Source organism: Alexandromys fortis, unplaced genomic scaffold (assembly GCF_014885135.2).
Source record: "Alexandromys fortis isolate MF-2015 unplaced genomic scaffold, M_Fortis_MF-2015_v1.1 scaffold_0, whole genome shotgun sequence".
Classification (NCBI taxonomy): Eukaryota; Metazoa; Chordata; class Mammalia; order Rodentia; family Cricetidae; genus Alexandromys; species Alexandromys fortis.
The window spans coordinates 10,058,663-10,085,088 of NW_026067949.1; the positions used below are offsets into that span (position 1 = coordinate 10,058,663).

The 26,426-nt window shown below is 44.3% G+C and overlaps 1 protein-coding gene and 1 non-coding gene across 2 annotated transcripts in view; both read right to left on the reverse strand.

The window, feature by feature from the left end:
* Positions 1-26,426, reverse strand: part of Adgra3 (adhesion G protein-coupled receptor A3) — a 100,428-nt gene that overhangs the window by 59,783 nt on the left and 14,219 nt on the right. The window contains exons 2-3 of the mRNA XM_050150146.1: positions 8,082-8,153; positions 183-254 (exon numbers count right to left, since the gene is read on the reverse strand). Of these exons, the coding sequence (XP_050006103.1) occupies positions 183-254; positions 8,082-8,153 (144 nt within the window). The remainder of the gene's footprint in view (positions 1-182; positions 255-8,081; positions 8,154-26,426) is intronic.
* Positions 846-973, reverse strand: LOC126506633 (small Cajal body-specific RNA 4). The gene has a single exon (XR_007593285.1). It is a non-coding gene; the product is annotated as a small Cajal body-specific RNA 4 (non-coding RNA).

Genomic DNA, 26,426 nt, shown 5'->3' on the forward strand with positions numbered 1-26,426 from the left:
AGTGCTGACAGGACAATGCGTTTGTTAGTGTAAGAGAAGCACCCAAAGCATACTGATGGAACACTTAAATCCTCTCTGTTCTGCCGGGGACCTGGCCAGATGAGCCTCTTTTGTCAAGCTGGAGTTCACTGCTAGCGATAAAAGGATGGTTCAGACTTCCAAGCAAGCAATTCAAAACTCACAATCTCTTCAGCGACGACAGTCCCCAAAAGGCACCAGGGGCTATCCTGCTAATCAGGTTGTTCCGGAGGTCCCTGCGAAAGGTAGAGGGTCAAATGGTCAACGTCTCATGAAATATTTCAGCATACACTTACCTGCCACAGATACAACCACCAGAGTGGGAGAAAACCACAGCAAAGGTGGGTAAGCCAAGATCTCCCCAGCAGTGAGTGACAAAATGTGAACGCAAATTTGAGACCTCTGACCTCAAAGCCTTCTGTTTCATCAACAAGAGCAGATGTCACAAGAGGTCCAGGGTCCTAATAGCACTCAGAGTTCCATCAATTCTAACCAGATCTATTGTCCTTCCCTTTTGCCATGTTTATGTATGCATGGCGTGCATTATTTGCAAGCATGCGAGCAGACACGGGGGTGCAAGTGCATGTGTGCTTGCATGTGTAAGCCAAGCTCGATGTCATAAGTCGTCCTCAACAGCACTTCCTCCTTATTCTCTAAGCAAGGGTCTTGCTAACGGTTTGTCTTGCTAGTCAGCTTACTCTGGGGATCTCCTGTCTCAGCCTCCCCAGACTGGAAGCCCAGGCAGGCTGTCGTGCCTCCCAGGCATTTATATGGATTATATTCGGGGTGAACCAAACCCTCCATCCCTCTCCCCCCCCCCTTTTTTTAAATGTTGGGTAGTATTGTCAGCCCCGTGGTTTTCTCCAGTAAGGACTGTTCTCTCTACCCCTTTGTCTAGGAGGAGTGTATCAGCCAAGTCTTGCTTCATCAGACTCAGCCTTCTTGGTCCTCCAGAAAATTTCAGGATGTGTGGAATGAAGTTAGATTTTTTTTTGTTTGTTTTTGGTTTTTTGTTTGTTTGTTGAGACAGGGTTTCTCTGTAGCTTTAGAGCCTATCCTGGAACTAGCTCTTGTAGACCAGGCTGGCCTCGAACTCACAGAGATCCGCCTGCCTATGCCTCTCAGGTGCTGGGATTAAAGGCGTACACCACCATCGCCCAGCAGCCCTCCCGCTTCCAAAGGTAGCATTTTAACCACTAAGTCAGTGTTCCAGGACCACACACACATTATGTCTGCAATTTCTTCCTTACTTTGTTTATTAAGCACATCGGTAGTTGTGCTTATCGCAAACATCATTAAATCGAATTTTTTCAAAATAATATTTTTAAAATACATACTCTGAAATTCATGCTTTGTTTTCCCTCCCTGGGATTCTAAACTGAGGTTATAAATACACACATTATAAATCACAATGCATAGCCCAGAGCAAAGACAGAAGAAGCCTGTATCTCCTGTCATTTTAATCTCCTCCTCAAGCAGACGAGCATCTCCATGCCAGTACTCGAGGACAGGAAGGAAGCGGTGAGTTCCACAGCCATGTCTTCCCTACCCATGAGAAGGTCAGGCCTCTGAAGATGGATAATCCAAGTATGAACTAGACCTCTGTAGAAAGGCCAGTACTTTCGATAATTTCCTAGTATCATGTTCTTTCCAGTAAGTAGCCCACCCAGATGCCCTAAGTAAGCCTGTGTGTCAGGACCAACACATAGCCTTGTCCAATGAGTGTCCTCTGGTCATCTGTCAGCAAGACAGAGGGCAACAAGCAGAAAGTCTTCTCCCCAAGTCCATCTCACTGATAACAACCTTGCCCCTACAGAGCTATTCTTGAATCTCCTGTGCCTCCTGTTTTCACACATGGCTTGGCCACATGCACACTGATGACCAAACAACAGAGATGTGCTAGGTGAATGTTCACCAAGTCAGAATGACAAGTAGCCAATTCCAAAGTCCCTTCCAGTTCACTCGGGATGTGAAAGGCCATCCTGGAAATGGATCCTGGACTTTGACAATACCCACTCCTACAACATGGAGTTATCCTGCACCGTGCATATCTAAGAACTATGGTTCTACCAAGGACAGTTGAGCCCATGCTCAGGAAGTCTCTAAGACTCAGACACAGTCGTCTGGTAGCCTTCTCAAACCCACTTCAGCTCAGAAATCACCAGAATCCCTTTTCTACTTATGTTCAAGAAAAGACTCCAGAGAATAAGTCTCACCAGGTTGAGCACAGTGTCCTGGGTTTTTGTCCATCCCATCTGACCATGTGAGAGGCACACACCACAGCACTGCTCTCCTAGCTAATAAAAACTGCTGAGCAGTCTGACGCGCACATGCTTTTCTTCTTCTCTTCTGAAAGCTTATTCTAATTGCCAACGCAGCCAAAATGCAATACAGGGGCTGCATTCCGCAAAGGTTTCCTGAGAAAATTCATATTCTCTCTCTCTCTCTCTCTCTCTCTCTCTCTCTCTCTCTCTCTCTCTCTCTCTCTCTCTCCCCCTCTCCCTCTCCCTCTCCCCCCCCTCCCTCCCTCCCTCTCCTTTTTTCCCTCCTCCCCCCCCCCCCCCCCCTCTCTCTCTCACACACACACACACACACACACACTCAATCTGATAGGCTGGTCTCTGCTCACCATAGCAGAAATCATTCACTCAGGTACTGTGAGCTAGTAGCTAGGGGCAGGACTTCCTCCTTCTCTGCTTCATATCTACCATGATACGAGATGCTTTCTCATACCCACCCAATGCTCATGTGGACTGAAAGGGGGCAAAACGAATCCTTGCTCCTCATAAACCCTCATGCACAAAGATGAAGAAAATTTGGTCAAGTTCTTGATGTCAGGATTTAGGCACACCCTTCACGAAGCAGGACTTCATTAAAAGGAACTAAGTAAATTTACACCTAAAGCAATTGAAAAATTGATAACCAAACATGCCATGAAGCTGGATATCATTAAAGCAAAGTGCTGGAGGGAAGATTCTTTCAGCCTCCCTGCATGTTTGAAAATGAAGTTGAAAAATAAATTATCGTATACAACAATAATGTTTCAGATCACTCAGGTCCTGTGCAACCCCCGTGGCATTATGTGGCATAGACTTTTAACCACAGTTTGCACTGTATATTGAGCAGACTTTTTAAGCAGTGTATCTCTCTCCTCAGCTATTCTCCACTGCAGGTGATCTTCCTGAGCACAGTCTTGATCGTGTCTCTCTGTTCAAACCTCCAAAAGTTCCCATTACTCGAGAGGGAGGGAAAAAAATGCAAATTCTTTAAAGAGCCTTGATCCCTGAGACCCTGTCCTTGCCCATCTTTCCTATGACCCCTTCCTTCACGCTCCTGCATTCAATCAAGCCTTCCCATCTTCATGTACTGTGGTCACATTTTGCAACATGTCTAGAAAGGACCATATTCACATTAGACATGTAAATCAGTGACAGGAAGCTTCTCTGGCACACTACAGGCACTGGTTTCTATCCCTAACATCAAGTCCCATAGGACCAGGGACTTGTAAGACAGACAGACAGACCATGGTCTACTGTGGCCTTGGGAAATGGGATAATCTACAGAGAGTAGGTTGGTGGACAGATAAATGGAAGAAACAATAACCAAAGCTAAGAGACAAAATTACACGAGCAACCCTTAACTTTACAGATACTTCAGGCAACTATGGGAGTCACAAAATCAGCCAGCTATCCATCAAGCCAGACAAGGTGAAGAACATGGCATCTCACACAACATGAACCCTTCTCGGAAACAAGAGTGTCATGATGTCCATCAGTGACATCCATGTGATAGCTTCTAATGTATACATGATGGACTGCCATATTCCAATGGTAATGCTGGGCAGCAAACTGTTAATCATTATTAAATTGCTGAATATGAGCAAACTGCTGATTTGGGAGGGAACATGGTCCTTTTCATGCTTCAGAAGTATGCAGGCTTTCATAATAAAATTCCTTTTGTCCCAACTTTCTTAAGTGCATCAGATCTTAACAGGAGGCACAGACATCAGAAGCCTCGCCTTTCCAGGTCCTGCCTCCCACTCTCACACTGCACACCACAAGGAAGAAGAGTTTCAGAGTAAATGACTCTGATTCCCACTTATTTTGAATAAACAAAACAAGCAAAATCTCTGCAAATAGAAATATACAACAGCAGCCCTGCTTTTATAAAGCATAAGTTTCCCTTCTCAGATTCTAAGCAGCTTCTACACGAGGAACCGAGCAGCTCATAAATCTGTGGTCAGTGATAAACTGTGTGTGTTTCTACAAAATACCTCGCATGAATAACTGAGTACTGTAATATGATTTAAAGATACATTTTTTTCTTTAACAATAAAAATTCTTGACATATTATATAATATTTAATAATAGCCATATTAATCAGACACTGCCAAGGGATATTTATAGTCAGACCCTCTCATTTAGTATTTCTCTCCCCAACAATGCAAAGTGTGTCTAGTAACAACAGTACACAGTGGTCCAACTTCAGGATTCAGGGCTAACCCCCCACACACACACATACACACACAAACCTACTAAAAAGAAGCCCAGGACATGTTCTTACAAAGCTGAATGCCTGTGTTAAGTGCCTAGTCTCATGAGGGAATGTCCTCCCTCGGGCTTATGTGTGTGGACACTTGATCTCCAGCTAGTGGCACTGTATTGAGAGGCTGCAGAAGCCCTCTACGGGGTGGGGCATAGCTGGCTGAGATGTGTCATTCACAACTGGCCTTTCAGGGTTACAGCCAGTCTGCTGCAGATGGAACTTCCTGTCTGCCATCACCATGTGACTGACCACGGACAAGCTCAACTCACACAGCCTCCAGCAGCTGTCCCTGCCTCTCAGCCTGTCCTAGCTACCATGATGTCCCTGCCGCAGTGAACGGTATCCTCTGGGACTGTAAGCCAAAAGAAATCTCTCGACTCTCTCCTCGGCAGCAACAGAAGAATCACCGCAGTGGCCTGAATGAGAAATGTCCTCCGTAGACATTTGAGCACTCGGTCCTCAGTTGGTGGCACTGGGGTGTGTGTGTATGTGTGTGTGTGCGTGTGTGTGGAGGGGGAGTTAGGTAGTGTAGCTTTGCTGAATCGCTGAAGAACTATGACATCAGAGGAGTGCTTTGAGACCAACTTCCAGGCTGTCCTCTCTGCTCCATGCTTACGGTTGCAGACGTTAGCTGTCAACTTCCTGTTCCAGGGGCTACGCTGTCCTCTGGCCGCCAAGCTTCTCAGTCACAGCAGACTCTTATCCATATGGAACCAGCGACCTAAAGAAACTCTTCTCTAGGCTGCCTTGATCATGGTGTTTTACCATGGCAACCAAAAGGCGAAAGCACTGACGTCTTTAGGAATGAATACATAAAATAAGGAATGAGGTACCTTTAAATGCAAGCAGCAAGCCTCACCTCAGCTGGGTATGGCAGTGCACACCTGTCATCCCAGCACCCAGAAGGCAGCGGGCTCTTGGCCAAGTTCAAGGCCAGGACTACAAACTAAGTCCCCGTCTCAAATGTAGTAATAATAATAAAATCATCATCGCACATTAAAGGAAATGGAGAAGCCGAGCAGATGTGGCTGGCTCCATACACCTCTCAGAGTCACCATCCCTCACAGGGAAATGCATGTTCCTCATTCATGACGTGGTACCCCCGGTGCCCAAATTCCTCTGGGCACAACTACAAGAAAAAGCACTGTATTCTTGTATCTCCTTCGAAACCAAGAGCTCTTTCTCCAACGCCCCTATTCAGTTAGGGGCTAGAGAGACTCTGGCATCGGCTGAAACCAGATGACAAGTTATTCCAGTGGTCCCAAAGTAACACACGACATTGATTTAAGAATTGGGAATGACGGGCTGGAGAGATGGCTCAGTGGTTAAGAGCATTGCCTGCTCTTCCAAAGGTCCTGAGTTCAATTCCCAGCAACCATATGGTGGCTCACAACCATCTGTAAAGAGGTCTGGCGCCCTCCTCTGGCCCATAGAGGCAGAATGTTATATACATAATAAATAAATATTTAAAAAAAACATTGCTTCCTTTGATCTGAGGAAAGCCTTGATGCCCTCATTTAAAAAAAAAAAAAAGAATTGGGAATGAATCACATTGATCAGTAGGAAACTTAAGAATTTCCCTAGAGTCTGGCTTGTGTATACGTGTATTTCTTTTTCTCCTCACAAAAGCATGGTAGTATTTTGGGATTCAGGTATAAATAGGCCCCTGGTTAAAACATTTAACTCATCTTAATGCCCACAATGGCAACTCAATTTGTTTCAACTATGTATAGAGATTTATTATCAACAAAAGGCAGAAAATACAGTCAAAGACAAAGGGAATTAAAATGATGTGGACGAAAGGCATACGTCACAGTGCAGCACAGAGGACTAGCCATGGTGACTACATTGTTATGGTGTACATGAACAACCACATGAAGCCAAGCAGAGTGTTTCTCTATACGACAGATACCACCGAAAATCCGCAAGGGCCTGTATCCCTTCCTTTAACCACATGAATTTCTCCAAGTATCAGCTAATACTAAATGCCTCGCATTGTGCTGCATGCTGGGATATCTGCCAACAACACTGTTTTCCAAGGAAGAAGAGTCGATGGGAAGATGTTCCCTTCTCCATTCTAATACCGACTGCTGTAGATTCAGCGCTGTCTCCCCACGGCTGAGAGTCACCCCTCACCCCGCTCTCTGACGCCCTGGTCCTAGCAAGCGTGGGTTGCTTCGTTCCTCCTGACAGTAAGGAAATTCCTTCCCTCAAACCCCAAGCACATCTCCACTCAGCCAAACTTATCCAAACACCCAGTGCTGAAACAACCACAGAAAGTGTACGAAGGACGAGTTGGCACAGTCAGGTCTGAAACTGAGGATGCAGCCAGCATCCTCAAGACTCATGGACTGTGAGGACTATGCCAGGAATACATCAACAGAAACAGTAGAAGAAGAATGTAAGCACTGTAAGTCCTGAAGGGCCAAGAAAGATTTTATGGATGTGTGTGTGTGTGTGTGTGTGTGTGTGTGTGTGTGTGTGTGTATGTGGTGTCCCTGCAGAGTCACATGCTTGTACATGTATGCATAAAGTATGCATATACTTATGTATATGTAATGTTGCCTACTACGGATGTTGATAATTACATACACATAACCTAACTTAAAAACATAGTAAAATGAAAAGAACTAAGCCATGAACAAAAGGACACAGAACTCTAGATGGTATACACTGAAGCAACCTTAGCAACCTAAGCAATCAAAAGCCATGGTAGTTTGACTGTGGAAGGCACTGGATGAATGGGGAAGGGAAAGCTGGGAAGAGAAGGTCAGAATATCAGGAAGAGCAAAAAGAATTGAGAAAATAAGGCTAGACTTTAACTTCCCAGAAAGAACTGTGCATGCACGGTGTGGCTCCCTTATGTACTTTAAGTTTTACTTTAAATGAATGGGTACCAGGTCAGTTTTAAACAGGATCCTTGAACAGCGTTCAGAACACAAGCAAACAGCATATCCATTCCCCCAAATCCACCGAAATGAGTGACTGTTTTCATGAGAAAACTTCTAAGAACACATGACCATGTTCCAAGATACTGACGGAAACACCAGTTTACTTAAGCAATCCCCCTTGATACGCTGTTTTACTTATAAGACACACGTCGTGTTAGGAGGCATCGTTTGAAACTATCACCCCTGTTCAGCTGGCAAGTGGTCAGCAGACTGCGGTCCTCGGCTTGTCTAGTAAACAGCTTTATTGGAGGAGATCTGCACGAGCTCCTTCATTACCCCGTGCTGTCGTGTACAACACATGAGTAAGTACGGACTCACTGCTGTCTAGATCGCTTTACCACTTCACGGGCACAGTGCGGACACTGTGACCCAACGGAGAGCCCACAGAGGCGAACTGGAATTACCTCAGACTATGTGATTGCTTCTCCTTGAAATGTCACTTCCTGAACTTCTGCATAATAAAATGTTGGGAATTTTTTTTTTAATTGTTGGGAGTTCCTTCGGCAGGCTTACAATGAAAATACATTAATTACATAAAATAAGAAACGACCATGAGAGAATACTCACAATCTTTCGAGGAGACTTAACCCAGAAAACGAACCATTCTTCAGCTCAGATATCTTGTTGTTGCTCAGAATCCTAAAAATGACAAGAAAAAAATAAATACATGACATGTCTAAGCACATGCCAACAGTACCATGAGCTCATTTTGATTAGATGTAGTAGAAGAAATTCTCAGACATCGTTAACCAGAATTTCTTAGGCAGTAGGGAACAAGGTAGGTTCTCTCCCAAAAGAGCTTCCAGGTTTTGTCCCATCTTAAGTCAGTCTTGTCACACTTCGGTGAAAACGAAAACAGGGGGAGAAAACTGAACAGACAATAACGATAGAATCAATATAGGGTAAAGTTGGTCAACTTAGGAACTTAAATACCTGTTACAACTAGAGACGTAATAGAAAACATGACATGAGACCCCAAAATTACCTGTCTTACAAAGAAAGATATTAGAAAACCCATGCTGAACATGCTCAATCTCACCTGTAGTTTGAAAGTATGCAGATGTACTATCTATGTGTGTGAATGCCTGCTTTGCCTTGGCACTCACTGTCCCAGTGGCTGCGCCATCATGACTAACCTCACATGCCACGAGATTGTTCACTAAAAGACGAAATAAAAACAAAAACCTGCTTTCAAAGAGACACAGATGGGCGGTGTCCCTGATAGAACGCCCCATAAAAAGAGACTGTACGTATTTTATGCTCCTTCCTTTAGTAGTCTAGAATTTTCTACAGTGTTCAGCACCTGAACGTCAGTTTCCAGAAACAAACTGAAAACGCTACAGTATCTGGATCAAGAGGGTGATGAAATCAAGATGAGGAGAAAATGAGAAATTCAAGTCAAGAACTCAGCAAGCTGCCTGGCAGCGGTATGGCAGTGCACACCTTTAATCCCAGCACTCGGGAGGCAGAGCCAGGCGGATCTCTGTGAGTTCGAGGCCAGGCTGGTCTATAAGAGTTAGTTCCAGGACAGCTTAGGGCTGTTACATAGAGAAAACCAATCTGGGGGGTGGGGGGGAACACAACAATAACAACAACTGGGTAAACTGCCAGATGATATTAGCAATCAGCAATCAGATCTTGAAGATTTAGTTTCACTTTTATGCATAATTGTGTCAGTGTGTATGTGCACTGCATATGTGCAAGTGCCCTCGGAGGCCAGGAGGCGGCTATGAGGGAGCTACAGTTCACAGGCAGTGTAAACCTCCGAAACTGGTGCTGGGAACCGAACTCAGGTCCTCTCGTGAGCACTCTTAACTGTGGAGCCACATTTCAGCTCCATCAGCCAGATTTGAACCCAAGCAATGTCTTCTCCGCCCACATTCCTCAACATGCAACAAAGTTGGCCGAAGTCACATAACTGTCATTGAGGGCTGAAAACTGCATCTCACATGGTGTTGCCTCTCATCAACAACCTTTGCAACAGGCAGAAGAGTCATTATGTGTAGACGTGAGGACTAATGGGGTACTCTGAAAGGCAAGACTGTAAGTATGCATCTCTGTATATTATTTTTGTATATTATTTCTGTATATATAATTGATAAAGCAAGTAAAAAATAGCCAGCTGTTATCTATCCTTCTTTGGATATGTCAGATTTGTAAAAGGAAGAAGAGAAAGACAGGGGGAGAAGGAGGGCGGGAAAGAGAAAGGGAGAGATCCCTGCCCTGGGACAAATACAGCAGACAGAGCAGCTACTGTGACATGCTTAAGAGCTCCAGGTCAAGCTTGCCCCACTCAGGCCACAGCTCTAGCAATTTCTAGTTACTTTGGTCTCCTGCAAGAGTTTCCTAACTCCTAAGAATAAGGACAGGCTCACAACACTACCAGGGAATTTTAAAAGGCATGAGTTCAAGGCCAGCCTGGTCTACAAAGGGAGTTCCAGGACAGGCTCCAAAGCTACAGAGAAAACCTGTCTCGGATCTCTGTGGGTTCGAGACCAGCCTGGTCTACAGAGCTAGTTCCAGGACAGGCTCCAAAGCCACAGAGAAACCCTGTCTCGAAAAACCAAAAAAAAAAAAAAAAAAAGAAAGAAAGAAAAAAAGAAAAAACAGGAAAAAAAAAAAGCATGACACACCCAGTGAGCAGCTAGTAAGATACAGGATTCATTTTCCCGAATATGAAGTATATGCACCTTTCTCAGTTCACTTTGTACCTTGCGATCAAAGTATCCCATTAGGTAGCATTCTGTCCGACTCCAAGGCATCACTGAAGCAAAGACAAAGCCCAAATAGTATGACTGGAAAAAACGAGGTGCAAAATAGTCTAACTAAAATACAATAGTGTTTTCTTCCATGAAAACAATAAAGCTCTTAAAAAGAAAGGTACTTGACTCAGGCAAGGAAAACCTGACTCATACATATGGCCGCAAGGTCCCTGTGCCAAAAGGCTTCTCCAACAACCAGATAGTTCAGAGCAAGAACTCCAATCCTTATCACTGGACATCCAGAGTCTCAGCCCATGGTCACCAAATATAGCATAGAGCACAAGACCAAGTGCATCCTGACCCTGACACCATGATCTCATTGTGACGCATATAACGAACAAATGCTCAGGGCTACCAAGGGGCCAAGAGCAGGGGACAAATACAACTCAACAAAGCAGTTTACACATCCAGTGAAGCTGCCACCTGAGAGCAGAGAAATGATCACATCAATTAAGAGCAAACAACAAACTTAATACCACAGACAGAAAAGAATCTAGATGTAGCCACAAACAAACAAACAAACAAACAAAAAAACAGCAAAGACCCAGAAGGCATGCATGGGCACATGGTTAGTATCTCAGTGACAAAGCTATCATTCTCTTCTCTGTAACTATTTATACTCAATAGTAAAAATTCTGAAATATCTACATGGAGACTCTTACATTCAGGGTTTCTTACTCTCCCTCCTGGTGGTAAACGTACGAATGAATCTTAAATATTTTTTTTGCTGTAAACAGAGATAATTTTGAGTATATGTATAGTCTCAGAAGTAAAAGCTAAAAGATGCTGCGTGCTTTGAGATTCAGAGTCCCGTTTACTTATTTGTTTGTTTGTTTGGATCAAGCAATGCTCACACAGTGACTGACATTGTGACCTTAACATGCACCAAAAGAAGTAGAGAGAACAATCAGGTTCGGAGCCCAGGCATTAACCGAAACTGTGCCAGTCACTTCTCTCTCTAATAGCCTTCGATATCCTTAACACTAAAAAAGCGGATATTAAGTCAAAATGATTACCGAAATCCCTCCAGCTTCTTTTACTTTCCATACTGATTTATGTTCTAATAGGCAAAGCTGCTAAGTTTGACCGTGGCTAAGAATATGTAAGCATTAACCCAAAAATAAGGGGGAAAATACACACTCCACCCAGCTCTAGATGCCATTTCTGAGTGAAGAAAGATACCGAGATATGGAAGAAACTTGCCCAGAACTGGTGGGCACTGACTGGCTCTGCCCGTGATGTGGTATAGCTTCAGCAATGGGACTGTCATTTCCTCAGTCATAAAGGCTTTACTGCAATAAATGATAGGTTTTATTGAGGAAAGTAAAAAGGAAGACATTTCATCACACTTAAAAAGTTATAACTGTAACCTTAAAATATAGTTTACAACCTCGAGTTAATATATTCCGTCTACACATTACTGGATGTGTTTAAGGATTTTGTGCAGGAAAACAGGATCGGAAAGAATAAATCTACTCTGCAGACAGCTTTTATACTCAATTTTGGAATGGGGGGCTGTGGAACCAGCAGGTGCTTAGTATCATATATCACGATGCACCTAAAACCCATTCATAATCAATATTTTTCGCTGACACCTTTGAAATTTCAAACTTGGCCAGAGTTATAGAGCTTCTATAGACCCATTCCTGTTCTACATCAATGATGTGAACAAGACACAATCTACAGACAATGAGCAGAATGTTGTTCAGCGTCCACCTCTTCAGTTCAGAAACTAGATGGAAGAGTCCTAGCCACTGCCGCTGCACACAAGGCCAAGTTAGCGCCCTATATCATCTACACTCAGGTATAAAAGAAGAAACAGACAGACTTTAAATCAAAAGCAGAAGGAATGAGAGGGATTAGATGTCCTCAGACGATTGCTACTATTAGACATAAAATGGATCAGACCCTGACTGTTATCAATGGGAACTGCTCCCTGAAAGGCAAGAGTAGTCACAATATAATTTCCTCTGTGAAAGGAACTTGCAAACAACACTTCCAGAGCACTATCGACCTCAGGAACACAGTGTGGGATGCTGGCTGCTAGCGGGTACACCCAGGTTAGCAATCCAGTGGGGTTAGGGAAGCGCACTGAATGGGGGTCGTCTTGCTTAATTTTAATTGTCCACTTGACCCAACCCAGAATCCCATGAGAAGAGCGTCTCAGTGAGGTTGGTCTGTGGGCATGTCTGTAGGCAGTTTGTCTTAAGTTGACCGATGTGGGAAGACCCAGCCCACTGAGCATCCTGACCTGGATGAGACTGGATGAATCAAGCTGAGCACAAGCGAGCATGCACGCACTTTTCTCTGTTCTTCTCTAGCTACTTGAACTTCCTACCTTGACTTCGCTGTGATAATAGAACTCTAACCCGGAAGTATACATTGCAGCAAGACCCTTCTTCCTCTAAATTGCTTTTTGTCAGAGTGTTTCATCCCAGCACCAGAAATGAAGCTAGGACAGATAGAATGGGATGGCAGACGGGTTTACCTGTTATCTGGAAAGGGACCTCTTAGGACCAAAGTGAGGATATATTTATGCAGATGTAATTAAGGACCTAGAAATAAAACCATTCAGGATAACAGCAGGCCCAAATCCAGTGAGCGGTGTCTTTAGACTAGAAAATGCAGACAGGTCCACAGGAAGATGAAATCACAGTGCAAATCAGAAAATCCATAACAGAAAAACGAGCAAAGACTGAACAGACAACTCGGTACATGTAAAAATGAGAGCAAACACATAACATATAACAGACCTGAAGCCTCATTTATGAGGTGGTTGAGGAAAAAAATGATTGATCACATGAGGCCAGGAAGTCAAGGACAAATGTCTCCTTAAAAGAACCCACGTCTCCTTAAAACAAAAAAACAAAAAATGAGAGAAGAAAACCACAAAAGATCATGACTTTATTGGCGAATGTGCATCCTGAATCAGAAGAAAATATAGACTTAATCAAGATACTCTACAGCACTTATTACCATGGGAAAATATAACCTATTATGGAGGAAACAATCACTTGCATTTTTACAATGCATCAACCAAACCACTGTGGCAGGGAAACGTACCAATGAAACCACTTTGATTGCTTCCTAGAAAACCCATCCTACACAGATGCATGCACTTAGGTAAAATATATGACATGCTACATGTCACATAACTATATGAATGTGGCAAAATTATTGTAAAAGCTAATGGCTAAATATTACTATGTTATGTAATATTACCAATAATGGGCTCTTTTTTACCTGCCTACCAAATGAGTATTGACAATCAAGTATTGCAGATTCAAGGAGAAAAAAACTCCCTCGAGAGTCACAGGGATCAAGGCACAGGAGTTCGGGATGTAGGTTACTTGACAGAATGCTTGCCTATCACTCACAAAGTCCTAGGTTCAAGACCTGACACCACATAAACTAGACGGGGTGGGACAAGCCTGCAACCCAAGCGCTCGGGCAGAACAGCCAAGAGGAACACACGTGCAAGGTCACCTAATGCTAAAGCGTTTGGAGGCAGTGGGGAGGGGTAAGGCATATATTCACACAGTAAGCCTCCACGCATCGACAAGTCTAATTTACTCTTGTAATACAACATATAGTACAAATTGATACTCATCAAGTTTATAGTGTAGAATAACGTATGCCCTTCCTACAACCTTTCCCATACTGTAAAGAAAGGAAAGCAGACTTAGAGCCTGGTGAGTCATTCGCCTCTTTTGGCATACACCCAAAACCTTTATGGCCAACTGCCCTCAGCTAAAGTCAGGAATGAAACTCCTTAGAAATGAATGGCAGAGCTTTGGGGGTTTTTGTTGTTGTTGTTGTTGCTGTTTTGGTTTTGGTTTGTTTGCTTATTTGTTTTCTGCTGAGGGTTGTTTGCTTGCTAGTTTGTTTTTCTGCTGAGGAAACTGTAAGCCCAACATTGTTCAACACTCTATCTAGTCCAGAGCCCATTATACCCAACTGAGCCCTTTGTTCACCAATGGGTCCACTCGATGAGATGAATTCATCCATTCACTTCCGCAGAAAGGTGTTCCAGGTTACCATATGTTTTGGTTTGCCATTACTCCGCTCACTGAACATACAACTCGTAAACTGCAGCCACGGTAAGATCTATACGGCGCGTGTATTTTTTCTTGTTTGACCATTACTGGTAAATCTCACAGACAGAAAGATAACCACAAGTGGATTTCCTCATCCTTCCTGAAAACCTCAGGACAAAGATCATACCAAAGCCTCCAAAACAATAAAAATCTGTGTGACTAGTTAGGCTACTGTAGGTGGTTCGCTCACACTGACGATCCTACCCACCAGCTGAGATCAGATGCTAACGCCATCAACAGTACAGAACGTGTCATCTGCGGCCACTTCGGTGCTGCGTGTGTCCCCTCTCACTAAATCATCCAGCAGGGTAGCTGTTGGCAGAAAGGGCCCAGCTGCAGGCCTGGAGAGAATCTTTCTCCTTTTCAGTTTTCTGAAGGTGCTCATTCTGTAAGCAGTGCCCAGTCCGTGGGCTGAGAACCATAGCATGGAATTCCAGCCATCTGCCCAGCACACAATGTCCCCTGGGCAGTCACCACATTGACAACTTGTGCTGGGCAGTAGGGGAGGCAAAGGTGTCTCCTACCCTGCATCCTTCTTGCCTCTGCTTTCAGATAAGCTCAACTTGGACCCTCACCACCTCCTGTTTTCCTTCATTTTTCTTTTTCAGTCATTTTCCCCAGTAAATCATCTTGTACTTCAACCTCCATCCTGGCCTGTGGTTCCCAGAAGGCTCCCATGGCAAGGTGCTCACAACAGCTGTTCCATAATAAATGAAATGAAAATATGGCTAGGTTTAAGTTTCTCTGTTCACGGATCCTTCCCTGAGGACCACAAGACACAGAGTAGGTAATTTACTGGCCTCTAGTGGTACAGAGAAGTATAAATCTAGACCCCTCTCTCCTTCCTCTGGGAAGCTCTGGGGAATTTTCTGAAAATCTAGCCGATAATGTGTGGCTGTCTTCTTCTGCTACTCCAGTATCCTACGATGCCTGCCCACGCTGGTGCCCTCCTAACATTAGGAGAGAGACAGCTCCAGCTGCTAGGGAAGGAAGACGCCATGAGTTCATCAGGAAGTGCTGTCGTGGGCCCACGGACAATCTGGGGTTGAATTTTAAGTCTAGATCTTTAACTATGGTTTTATGTTTATACATCAAGGCCCCGTTACGAAGCAGCACTGAAGTCAGAAGTTGTACAACAGAAGACAGGACAGTCGGTGTGAGTGAGAACGAACGACACCACTCTTAGAATTTTGCAAGTCAGACCGGCTGGGTGAATCCATTCCTATGCCACAAAAAAACTACGAAGCCACAGCTCTCGTAAGCTGTCATCTAATCGTGCTATCAAAGAAATACTGATGTTTCTAGAAACAAGATTCGCTTGAGGGTGTGGGGGGAATGAGGAGCAGGAAGGCTGATAAACTAAACAAACTTTTAAAAACACTTCAGAGCCATCCAAATTGTATTTCATATTTTCACGACTGAAGATACTCTTACAAACTCGTTTTTAGCTGGGCATGGTGGTGCACGCCTTTAATTCACCACTCCGAAGGCAGAGGCAAGTGAATCTCTGTGAGTTTAGGGCCAGCCTGGTCTACAAAATAAGTTCCAGGAAAATTAAGGCTGTTACACAGAAAAAAAAAAAAAAAACAACCCTATCTCGAAGAAACAAACAAACAAACAAAACTCATTATTGAAATCCCTGTTACATGTACAGTGGAATAAACAGGTTTTTCTTCTGACTTCCACAAGCGCATCATGGATCCCAAGTATACACCACTGGGACACACAGACACTCACACTCAAAAAGCAAACTAAAATGCAATTTTGGAATCTTCAGAATTAATGACACAAGCAGTGTTTGCCACAATAATTAAAGTAACAGGCATTCATTTAAAACAAAAGAACAAGAAAGCACTGATAAAAAATGGTAAAACGTAAGAGAAAAGCCAGGTAATATTGGATTAAAACTTTTAAGCGCCTTCTACCCAAACCCTGTGCTCCTGAACCTGTGCTAAGCTATTTCTAAACCACAGCTGGGAAGGCGTGTGTTAAAACGATCTATGCAAACCCTGGATTGGTTGTGACTTGGGACCCTGGATGAGAGGGATGGGGGTTGGCAGAGATACTAAAGACGTGGTACCATTGTGGTGTGGAGAGAGAAACCGCCCTATTTAGAGAAGCCAGCTCTTGAGAGAAATAAATAATCTCTCCAGCCCCCAAGGCATCTGTGATTCTGTCTCAGCCTTAGCTGATACTCACTCCTTAGCCCCGCCCTCCAGTTCTTACTCTGGCTTCACAACTTCCATCTTAATCCTTCTGCTTTGAATTTGCAAATAAATCCTTTGCTCAATTTTCCAGACCACTAATTTTCCACATCCTGACTGCTTCTCTTCCGCCCTTCAGCCCATCTACTGACCCCTGAACGGGCTCCTTCACGTCTCAATCCCACGACTAACTACTCAGAACTCCCTTCTCAACCTTTCCCACGAACTAGTCTTGCCCTGTGGAGCTGCTATTCTTTTGGATCTGAAATACAAACTAGAATTCTCCCGTGTTAACATTTCCCCAATGCTTCCAAAAGACTGCTTCGTTGCTGGCTCACAGTGTTGATTTTTTTTCTCAAATGTCTAATGACCCTGTTACGCCCAAATCTGTGGGTCCCCACGAAAGCCAACAAAGGAGACCGAGTCCCATATGTAAAATCAAAGAGCCTTTATTTTAATCAAGTTTGCAAACTCGGTCTCTCCGCCAAGTCCAACATATTGGAATATCCGGAGAGCCCGAGCTCAATTAGAATTGGGTTTTTATAGTAGTAAAGGTAGTGGGTCTCTGAGGTTCAGGACCCCTGATTGGCTGACATTTGTCCAGGGGTGTCCTGGTGAAGTGCTGGCAGGTGTTTCTATTTACAGTGCTTGAAATGCCAGGAATTTCCTTTGAATGGTCTGTTCTTGGGTGGGAGTCCAGTAATCTGGGTCTGCCAGGTCAGGGAAAACTATTGAGACTCCATTTAAATTTATCGATGGCCAGAGTCCCAGGTGATAATGGTTGGAGGAAGTAAAGAACTTCCTTTGTGCCCAGACTTAGATTATCGTGGCTGGCTCTCACAACCCTTTCTGGTTGTTCGCTGGACTGATCAATACTGAGGGGCAGCAGAAGGGTTTCATTAGCATATATGAAAATGAGGGTAGACGGAGACAGCAAAACTCCCCGTAAGCCAAGTTTGAGAAGTCTAGTAATTTTGAGGGCGGAGACACAAAAGCTGTGGGGCTCAACGACTTCCTGCTGCAGTCTCTCGTTCTGTTCAGCCTTGGCAAATCACCAGACAGTCAGAGGCCAAGCAAAATGGTCCTGTAGCTGAGGCAAACTCAGATCACCATCTCCTCCTCCAGGCTCAGCGGTTCAGCTGAACAGAGCATCTGTTTCAAGGTCATTAGTTCCTGGCTGGGCACTCACATCACCCATTTCTGCTGCCACTCCCTATAGCTGCAGTGCTTGGGACTCTTCCAGGATGCTGTTGAGAAAAGTCATTTTTCTAGTGAGTCGGCACGTGCTCTCTTGGGTGGCAAGTCCCCTTTCCATCAATCTCATCCATCTGCCGTACTGGTACTGACTCCAGAGTCCCCAGCGCTCCAGGGCCAAGGGAGCACCTCTCCCATTTTTCAGCCCTGTTTGAGTTTCTGCTATCATTTTCAACAGGATTTTGGACAGGACAGAAGTGAAAGAGAACAATGGGCGGGGAAAAAAAAAAGGAAATTTCAAACATCTTTTTCTTAACAGAATTATTACTCTAATCACAAGATTGCCGTGTGGACCAAAGTTAAGGTCCAGAAATTCTATGGCAACAATATGAACCAATATGGTGTCTCTGAATATAAGAATTTACTCACTCTGTACCATGGGTATGGTGCTGGGAGCTACCCCATCACCAAAGTGGATCACATGACCAGCTGAGGAGAACAATGTGACACTGTTTCCTGACAGTGCACTAACAAATATGTTGTTTAGGGTCCTGCTTACTTACAGTCCCAGCCTTGACCCCAACAGTTACTGAGCAGGTAACACCACGACAGAAGGCAGATTCTGGCACACAACCTACCTGGGTTTGAACCTTAATACCAAGATCTGGCTTCATCGTTCTATAAACTATTCTAGGTACTGGAGGAAAGAAAATGAAAGTTGTTAGCAAACATATAAGCAAACATGTGGCATGGCACTTAAAGCAGACCATGAGTACTACTTCAGAAGTTTCAAGCACATCACAACATCCAGACAACAGCCAGCCTAGCAGGAGGAGTTTCCATTCTGCAGTGCCCACTGATAGCTGCCAACTGGACAAGGCTACCATGTTGCCTTCCATGAGGTCTGCTACACCTGCTCAGTCACACCAGCCTTCACCACTGTCGAGGCTCATCTTTCCCAGTTTTAGGGTAGTCTTGTACAGGCGATAGGTGGTACGCTGTAACAACTAAGGGTTGTAGGGTGTACACATAGGCCCTACTACCACTGACAAGATAGCCAGAGACAGAACAAAAATGCAACTCAGCAGCCTGCCAATGAACTCTTTAACCAAGCATGCTCAGAAACCCCTATCAACCCAAACAGAGGACACCCAAAGTTCTTAAGCTGGTCATCTCAGATTTACTTATCCATGATGTGGAATTTCCCTCTGAATGCTGTGAATATTATTGGTTAATAAAGAAACTGTCTTGGGCCTGCACAGGGAATAGAGGTAGGTGGGGAAAACTAAACTGAATGCTGGGAGAAAGGAGGCGGAGACAGAGAGAAGCCAGGTAGTCCTGATGGAAACAGACTCTGAAACATTTCTTGGTAAGCCACAGCCATGTGGCGATACAAAGATTAATAGAAATGGGTTAAATTAATATATAAAAGGCAGCCAAAAAATTAATTAATACAGCTTCTGTGTGGTTATTTTGGTTCTGAGTGGTGGCCGGGACGAACAAGCAGCCCCCTCACTACATATCCAAGAAATGTATTTTACAGAGCAGCCTGTAGGACTTAGCTACGTTCTCGAAGCCGTACACAACACTCAACTTCAATCTGCCCAAAGTGAACAATTACATAAAAGGAGACAGCAAGTCAAAGACAGCAGGGAATACATGATTACAGAGTCTGAAGATTAAAAGGTGCCTCTAATAACCATGCGAACATAACCAACATCACCTGGGTACAGAGTAAACCCTGACTCTCCAAATGGCTCATTAAATAACCTTTCAAGTTCCCAGGCATTTTTCTCGGAGATCCAACACTTAAAATAATACATTAAGGTCTGTTTTTTCCTCATTTGCTTTCAATGCTTTATTTAACAATTTCATAAATAAAAGGTAAAAAACATATTTTTCAGCCTTAGCATTAAACACTGTGAGTGTTTTATGAGTGAGTTTACATAGAGTTACACAAATTTTAGTTGATTAAGAAAATCTAAAAGGTTTTTAACGCCATACTAGATATCTTTCAACAATGTCTAAAAATGAAAAACTGTTTATTAAACAACACTCCATCATGTCTTACAAACACATTAGCTCCTTGAGCAAAGGACACCATTCTTCAAGGTGTCAGCACATCAGAGAGAATGCTAGAAACATGATATTTATGAATACAATAAAAGCACGTTTATTTGGCATTTTAATCAAACAGAAAGCTTTCCACTGGGGCTACACTGAGGTTCTTAAGAACTCAGAGCTTTGTTTTTTCAGAGAAAAATTTTGATGATATATCGATTACTCATTAGCTCAGAATATATTTTAGCAACTGCTCTGGGCTGGGTGACACCAAGGATAGAAAAGCAGACCTCAAGGACTGATAAATAAACACACACACATACACACCGCCCGGGTATTAAGCACTATGAGAAGCTGGTCCGACAGGAATACAGACTTTCAAAGATGACTGAAAATAAGTGTATTAGGTGAACACATTTCTGAACTATATACCCTTGGTCACGCCCTCCCCCACACCAGAAGGTAGGAAGTTCTGGGAGAGCCCGAAGAGCAAGATCCTTGTAGCCCAGCAAAGGTTGCCACCAACAGTTCCCAGCTCTGCGGGTCAGAAGTGCAGGCAGGGAGTGGATGGGTTTTGTATCAGGTAGAACCGCCACAGAAGGCCAGGGCAGCAAAGGCATAGATGATTCAGGGCTCACATAAGGGTGAGGAGAAGGGGCGGCCACTGAAGTGGCACAGGCAGCTGTACTCACAGGGTTCAGCTGCAATGTTCAGGAGGAGGGGAACTTAGAAGGCCACAGAAGACAAGCGTGCTTTCCTAGTGCCCACATTCCCAGGACAATGTACTCAAGAGCCACACTTAGCCTTGCACTTCCTGTTGGCTGTAGAGCTGGTCAGACTCAGGAGAGCCGTCCTGAAACTCTACAGCAGGGTTCACCAAACCAGCACAAGTGCCAAGTCCTTTAAAATTTAACAAAGACGCAAGAGATGGATAATAAATTTTACAGTATTTTTTTTAATTTCACAAGTTTTGAGTGACAAGCTCAAAACATAGAAACAGCAGCAAGATGTTCTTTATAAAACCCCCACAGATGCTCTCCTCAACCAAACTCTAGTGAGGTGACTCAAGACCCTCCTCTTCAGAAGGCCTCAACCTCTGGCTCTGTGGCATGGAGTCCCCTTTAACAGTGATTTCGTTAAGTTAGAACCCCTCCCCCTTCTCTTGCTATCTGATGGAATTTCTCATTTCCCTGCCTTCCCTCCTGACAGCAGATCACCTGGAAGAATCCTGTTAGGTCAGTTTTGCAACAGTCTCTCCCTTCATGTCTCCACTTAGTAATTTTCCGTCCAATGACCCTCTGCCCCAAACTCCTTCACAAGCCACCCCCATTCGCCAGTATTATATTAGAAGTTGAGCCCAGGGTCTCGGCCCAACTACCATCCATCAAAACGGTCATGAGTACAGTCTCTGCTCTCATTTTAACAGAGGTCATAAACACTTTCTCTTTAACTCACTAGTGAATGAAAAGAAGAATGCCATTTCTTTTTTTTTGAAGGAGAGAAGATAAAATTTCCCCAAATGAAGTTCTGATCATCAAATCCATTTCAAGTGTAAAACCCCCTTCTGCACTCCCCGGCTGTACAACAGGAAGAGCAAGAATGTGTTTGCCCTCACTCTGAGAATGTATAGCTCGCAGGAAACAAAAGCTGCCAAGAAGCCTCACTACACAAATTCCCTCCAAGGCTCGTCCCACACTGTGGCTTTATGGTAGTAACCAAGCAAAAGGCACTGGTGTGTGGGGAGCAAACACAGGGACATAAAATTAGCTTCCTGTGAAAAGACCTATCAGAAGGAAAAAGCCATATGCATCTGGCCTTTGTCCTCTCATTTTCTTTAGCCTCGTTCTACTAAGAGGGAGGAGAGGGAGGGAAAGATGCAGAGTAAAAGTCAGGAGAAAGGGGGCAGGTGAGGGATGGATGAATGAGTGGGAATGAATATGGGATAGAAGCCAGGCATATGCCCCTAAGCACAGTTAGAACTTTCAGGGAAGAGGATGCTAAATGCTATCTACTGGAGGATTAAAGCTTAGCCCAAAACAGCCTCAGTACCTACTGAACCCACCCTGCCCTGAAAAGAAACTCTAACTAAAGAGTACACACACCACTGACCAAGCAACTTAGCATTTGGCCAATCAGAGCAGATGAACTTCCTACCCGTGAGAAGGCTGAAAACCTCAGCACCTAAGACAAATGCCAAAACAAGCCGGTCAGGCTGTTTCTGTGGTCCATTCCTCCCCACTGGCTACAGAGATAAGCTGTACACACGCTGGGTTGGCGGGGAGTGCAGGGGGCGAAGAGAGTGCCTATACTAAACCATTTTCAGCTCCTGGTGCTGACCCTCCAGTTCTAGAAACTTCCCTACAGAAATAACCTTATAGAAGCAAACTTTATTTAAGCTAACTCATCTCAAGGGCTTTTTGGTTTGTTACAAAACATAGTTTAATACAATAGTTTTTTAAACATGACTGAAACCCACAGCTCCCTCAGAGAACTCAATATACATGCACATCGATTTTTCCTCATTCAGGTACTTGGTGATGAAGATTTATTGAGTGTCGACTACATGCTTGAGAGCATTAGAGATGCTGGGGGGAAGAAATCAAAATAAAATTCCAGTCTTCACGAAGTTTATAATACTAGTGGGCAGGGGTACACAACCAAATCAGCAAAACAGTAATGTCCTGGCTGATGAAAAAAAATCTACTGGAGAAAAATAATATAAAAAAACACAGACAGTAAGATCTAGCTAAGATGAAGAGTCCGTCTTGAACGATAAGTGACAATTCTCACTGGATTGTGCTTTGTTTTTAAGTAATTTTTATTACAGTGGCAGTGGCTGTGTACATGAAGAATAAGAAAAGTAGGCTACAGTTCTTCTGTACAGACAGCTAGGTTCACGACGTCACAAAGCCCTGACACTGTCTACCACATCCTCAGGTGGGCGTGGGCTCTGTAGACACAGATCCCATCGCAGCTACCTGGGATGCCAGAGACTTCTGCTACCGACTCCACCTTTCCAGTTCAGTCTATTTTCATATCCAGGCCACAACCAAATTCCTATGTATCTCAGAAAGATCTTTCACAGATCTTTGTCTAAATCCGCACCTAAGACCACACCTATATTGTAAATGTGTCACTAGCAACATAACACAGTCTAACCCTGTTTTGTCTGATGAACAAAAACTAAGGAATAACAAACAGCTCATGGCTGAGACGACAGGATCAGAAGGCTAGCCTGAGGTACACAGGGAGTTCCAGGCCAGCCTGCTCTATGGAGTAAAGACCTGTCTCAAAGGCAAACATCATCACCATCAATATAGACACTGTGGGAGATCCTCAGTGCCTTGTTAGTCCCAAATACTACATCCTGATGCATGCAAGACTGTCTCTGTCAAAGATAGAGGTTCCCAACCCTTTTGTACCTTAAGCTACTCCAGCAGTGGGATGAAGCATCAGCACCTGAAAGGCAGAGCCTTGTAATCTATTGAACAAGCCTCCCTGTTTGTCACTATTGTGACTTGTTTTGTTAGGAGACTAAAGACAGGTCTGGGGCGAGGCTTGATAACTTACCATGCAAGCCTGAGGTCCTGATTTCAAATCCCCAGTGTCTGCATGAAGGCAGTTGTAGTGGCACACATCAATAATCCCAGCCCTCATACAGAATATTGGAGAAAGAGATGGGAGACTGACTCCCTGGAAGCCCACAGCCAGCTAGTCTGTATGCAGGGGTGAACAATGAAGCAATCCTCTTGAACAAGGAGAAAGGCACAGAACCAAACCCAAGGCTGCCCTCTGACCTCTGCACATATGCCATGACACAAGTTCCTGAATTCACATTCACACATTCACACACACACAAACATACACACACACACGGCCAGAGGGGGGATCATATAGTCAAAATACTAAATTCTAAGCAAATAATCATTTCATTTTTAATTTACAGGATTATTTTTAATTATTAGCTAGTAAGACATTTCTATGAGTAAAAGATTAAAAACTATAAATAGAGCCAATTCGTTATTTTGAAAGTGAGTAAGAAAGGACCGATTACTCATCTTGTTTGTCCTGGATAAAGGAAGGAAAGAAAGACAGCTCAGCAGCTGAGAGTATGAACGTTCATTGTTCTCGAAGAGGATAGAGGACAGTTCCCAGCACCCATGGGCACAAGCTCACACTCCAGACTCACACCTATATACGTAAATAAAAATAATGAAAATGCATTGTAAAAGAAGTAGCTTTAAGGAAACCAAGTGACAGATCAGGGGAAGCTCCTCTGACAAACACACATGAGCTAAGAAACGAATGGGAATGACGAAAAGAGAGGATGGTAACAAGAGCGAAGCTACGGACATCTTCCGAGGACAGATTTAGGGGCGATAGGGCCAAAACCTGCTAAAAAGCAGTCAAATAAAGTACTGCGTACTCATCGACGTAGGCACAGGGATCACCGCTTGGCAGCCTCACACTGGTCTCTGAGAGCTAAAGGGTCACCTCACAGACTCAGTTCACACTGCTGAAGGTCAGTCTGTCCTGTCACTCCTAAGATAGGCTCCGGATGCCAACTGCCTGAGCTCAAACTGGGTTCCACGTCTTGGTGGCTGGGTGACCTGGGAACCTTTTCCTTCCTCAGGCACGAACCAGGCCTCCCCATAATAACAAGCCCATTAGGGAACTGTGACAGTAACTCCAACACTCCCGTACATCCCACAGGACCTGGCCCAGTCAGCAAAATTATGTTATAGTTAGCCTTGTTTCTGATGGCTTCCTAGTCATTCTTTCTCATTTAGGTTCCCCCAATGTGGTTCCCAAAGATCTGTGATTGCTGAATGGAGTCGCTCCTAATCAGAGTCCTTAGGAAAGACTACATGAGAAAAGAAGACTGATTCAAACAGGGCTGTTGGTTTTTGTTTGTTTGTTGTTTGATGTGGGAGTGATTTCTTACTAATAAAGAAACTGCCTCGGCCCTCATAGGACAGAAAATTAGGTAGGCGGAGTAGACAGAAGAGAATGCTGGGAAAAAGAAGCTGAGTCAGAGAGTCGCCATGGTTCTCCCACTCCAGACAGACACAGGTTAAGATCCTCTCTGGTAAGCCAACTCATGGGCTACACAGAATATTAGAAATGGGTTAGAACAATATGTAAGAGCCAATAAGAAACTGGACCTAGCCGGGCCAGGCAGTGTTTGAAAGAATACAGTTTCCGTGTAATTATTTCTGGGTATAAACTAGCCATGCGGGCGGCCAGGTGCCGGGGACGCAGCCCTGCCGCTCCTATTTCAACAGTTGTTTATTTTATTTTTGAGGCGGGGTTGCTATTTTTGTCTTTTGGGGTTTAGTTTGTCCCGTTTTGTTTTCTGAGACATCACGCATCCCAGACTGGCAGAGAGCTCAGTACTACGAAGCAGAGGATGACCTCGAATCTCTGATCCATCCCTTTTTCCCCAAATGCTGGGATCACAGGCAGGCACCACCATAGCAGATACATGCACCGCTGGAAACTGAACCCAGGACCTTCTGCATGCTGGGCAAGCACTCCACCAATTGAAGAACACTGCGGGAAATCAACATTTGGACCACGATAACGATAGAGCCCACTACTCTGTACAGAGCATAAATAATTACACTGGTTTAAAAAAAAAAAGAGGGAAAGGGGAAGGGGAACCATCTTTTGAGGGTCTGAGAGAAAAAAACAATTGGATAAACACTTTTGAGGCAAGTGTGAGATGTGATGCAGCAAGAGTAAGGCCAGTGCTGAGGAGGCGGAGTCAGGAGAATTCCTGTGGGAACTAGGGGGGGGCGGGGGGAGGGGAGGCATTTACTATCTAACAAAAGTGCCTGTGATTCCTATACTGATGGATGCCCACACATTCACCAAGAGCTCAGAAACTGAAACAAGCAGCCTGGGCTACTCATGGAGCTGGAACTTAAAAATCTGTGTTCCTGTGGCAAAGGAAGAAACAGGGATATATCAGGGTTCACATACTAAACGGGCTTCGCAAGTACTCGAGTCTTAAAGACGGGAACCCTGAGACAGGAAAGCGATGCAGTTAACAGAGAAGCAGAGTTCAAGGTCCCGATGTGAGGATTAGCCCAAGGGAAGAAGGGCAGGTCTCAACTGGCAAGTGAGGGGCAATTAGAGCAGCTAAGAGCAGTGAATAAAGACAGGGAAGGAACCAGGCAGGCCAGACGCCAATCACAGCACCCCCACCCTGCCCAGCTTCCCCTGGCTGCCTCTGCCAAGACAGCCCCCGCGCTTACTGTGTGAATACTGTCTAATGATGGAACGAATCCATCCCTTCTAATAAAACTACTGGGGCTTCATTAATGTCTATGCCTTTAAAAAAAACACCTCAGCGATCTTGTCAGGTTTGATTTGGTTTTGTGAGCTATGGAAATTCATAGAAACCTGGCATTTAAAGAGCTCTTAAGGACAATCTAGCTCACAACCTCACTTCCCTGTTAGGTGGGAAGTGAAGACCGGCGTAGTTGTAATGAGCTAAGGGCCACCATCCACACTTGGCAAAGCCGATGCGAATTCCCTGAAACCAGTCTGCTGTTATCTATCTCCTCTGCTTCCTCCTTTCTTGTGTCA